This window comes from Tarenaya hassleriana, unplaced genomic scaffold (assembly GCF_000463585.1).
Source record: "Tarenaya hassleriana unplaced genomic scaffold, ASM46358v1 Cleome3142, whole genome shotgun sequence".
In the NCBI taxonomy this organism is placed as follows: Eukaryota; Viridiplantae; Streptophyta; class Magnoliopsida; order Brassicales; family Cleomaceae; genus Tarenaya; species Tarenaya hassleriana.
Genome location: NW_010966316.1, coordinates 1 through 872, shown reverse-complemented (window position 1 = coordinate 872; position 872 = coordinate 1). Strand labels below are relative to the sequence as shown.

At 41.9% G+C, this 872-nt stretch overlaps 1 protein-coding gene across 1 annotated transcript; it reads left to right on the top strand.

The window, feature by feature from the left end:
* The first annotated feature begins 6 nt into the window (after positions 1-6).
* Positions 7-872, top strand: LOC104820725 (peroxidase 11-like). The gene is made up of 3 exons (XM_010551291.1): positions 7-108; positions 194-385; positions 467-872. Exons 1-3 carry the CDS (start codon positions 31-33, stop codon positions 674-676), a joined length of 480 nt encoding a protein of 159 aa, XP_010549593.1. The 5' UTR covers positions 7-30; the 3' UTR covers positions 677-872.

Here is an 872-nt window from a genome sequence, read left to right as displayed (position 1 = left end):
CCTACTGTGTTTGAGGTCATCAAGAAAGAAATGGAATGCGCTGTGAAGGAGGATCCTAGAAATGCGGCTATCATTCTCAGATTACACTTTCATGATTGCTTCGTCCAGGTAATGAAATTGTGTGGAGTTTATAAGAGAGAGAGATAACCTTTTGAATGGATGGATGGATGGTTTACTCACAATTGCATTGCAGGGATGTGATGGATCGGTGTTGCTAGACGATACAGTCACACTTGAAGGGGAGAAGACAGCTTCAGCCAACATAAAATCGGTGGGAGGGTTCAAGATCATAGACAGAATCAAGAACATGCTCGAATCTGAGTGTCCCGGGCTCGTTTCCTGTGCCGATCTTCTCACAATTGCTGCTAGAGATGCCGTCATCCTGGTAAATCAAAAATCGACATTCTCTACCTTATTGAATCAGCAGTAACAAAACGTTTTTTTTTTCTCTCTCGGGTTTTTGAAGGTAGGAGGGCCTTACTGGGATGTTCCAGTTGGAAGAAAAGATTCAAAAACAGCAAGCTACGAGCTAGCGACCTCAAACCTTCCAACTGCAGAAGAGGGTCTCCTCGGCATCATCTCCAAGTTCCATGCTCAGGGTCTCTCCGTCACTGACATGGTCGCTCTAGCTGGTAAGATTAAGTGCTTAAACCACAGATACAGTGAATTACCATAATTATATATATTAAAAAAGTCTCAGTACAAGAATCCAACTAAAGAACAGTCATTTTTGAGTCACGTATATAAGCAAAAATGTGATCTTTTGGGTTCACATTAGTCAAGATTCAAGCTATACCAAATCCCTAACCGTTCAAGAACCGGTTTGGTGTCGAACCGGTTCTTGGTTTTTATATTTGATCCTAATCATACCA

Bases quoted from the DNA above. Each gene is read 5' to 3' on its own strand.
- LOC104820725 (XM_010551291.1), top strand. From the start codon at position 31: ATGGAATGCGCTGTGAAGGAGGATCCTAGAAATGCGGCTATCATTCTC. The intron at 109-193 runs GTAATGAAATTG...ATTGCATTGCAG, and splicing joins TTCATGATTGCTTCGTCCAG to GGATGTGATGGATCGGTGTT. The intron at 386-466 runs GTAAATCAAAAA...GGGTTTTTGAAG, and splicing joins CTAGAGATGCCGTCATCCTG to GTAGGAGGGCCTTACTGGGA.